The sequence below is a fragment of the Condylura cristata genome, unplaced genomic scaffold (genome assembly GCF_000260355.1).
Source record: "Condylura cristata isolate star-nosed mole 26May11 unplaced genomic scaffold, ConCri1.0 scaffold00034, whole genome shotgun sequence".
Classification (NCBI taxonomy): domain Eukaryota; kingdom Metazoa; phylum Chordata; class Mammalia; order Eulipotyphla; family Talpidae; genus Condylura; species Condylura cristata.
This window is the reverse complement of record NW_004567135.1, coordinates 73,290-74,195: the sequence shown is the minus strand read 5'-3', so window position 1 is coordinate 74,195 and position 906 is coordinate 73,290. Positions and strand designations below refer to the sequence as shown.

Below are 906 nucleotides of genomic sequence, written 5' to 3'. Positions count from 1 at the left end.
CCACCTCCCCCGCGGCCGCTGCTGTCGCCGCCTCGGGCGCGGAGCAGCGTGTGCCGAGCAGGGGCGACCTCGCTGTGGCCTTGCGCTTGCCAGCTGCCCCCCGAGATCGGCTGTCTGCAGAACCTGGCCTCGCTGGACGTCAGCAGCAACGCGGAGCTCAGGTCCTTCCCCAACGAGATGGGGAAGCTGAGCCGGCTGTGGGACCTGCCCCTGGACGAGCTGCGCCTGGACTTTGACTTCAAACGTGTGGGGTGCAAAGCTAAGGACATCGTCAGGTGGGCGCGGCCGGCCTTCTGCTGGCCGGCCTTCTGCCGTCCGGCCGCCTGTCCGGCCGCGGGGACGCAGCTGCTCCCCGCGCTCTCTGCCCTGGGTCGCTCCCACCGCCCTGTCAGCTTTTCCGCAAACATGCATGAGGAAGATTAAAAAGCGGCGCGCACCGGACCCTGCTCCGGTGGCAGCCCCATCGCGGTGTTCTTACACCGGCTGCATCACCTGGACCTGGCGAGGGGTGTGCCGCGTGTCGCCCCCGCCCCCTTAAGTCTTAGCAACGGAACAGCGTCTAAACTGGTGTTTCAGGACGCCGAGCCGGGAGCCCGCCCGGAGTCACCCTCGGGATGCCCGGCTTGTCCCGTGGCCGTGGCCTGCACCCGGGGCAGGACTCATGGCCGCCTCTCCGCAGGTCCTGGGGCGCCTGACGCTGCTGGACTTACACAGCAACAAGTTCACAGCCTTCCCCGCGCACGTGCTGAGCCTGGGCCGCCTGGCCGTCCTTGACATGTCCAGGAACGACATCGGCCCCCAGGCTCTGCTGGACCCCGCGGCACGCTGCCCGGCGCTGCGGCAGCTGAGCCTGGCCCACAACCGGCTGAGCTGCGTGCCCGAGCTGGGCGCTGTGGCCGGCGGGCT

General features: G+C 69.6%; 1 protein-coding gene across 1 annotated transcript in view; it reads left to right on the top strand.

Moving 5' to 3' along the window:
- Window positions 1-53: 53 nt before the first annotated feature.
- LOC101634954 (mucin-19-like) overlaps window positions 54-906 on the top strand; it is a 54,284-nt gene continuing 53,431 nt past the window's right edge. The window contains exon 1 of the mRNA XM_012732263.1: window positions 54-275. Within this exon, the coding sequence (XP_012587717.1) occupies window positions 178-275 (98 nt within the window). The 5' untranslated portion in view covers window positions 54-177. The remainder of the gene's footprint in view (window positions 276-906) is intronic.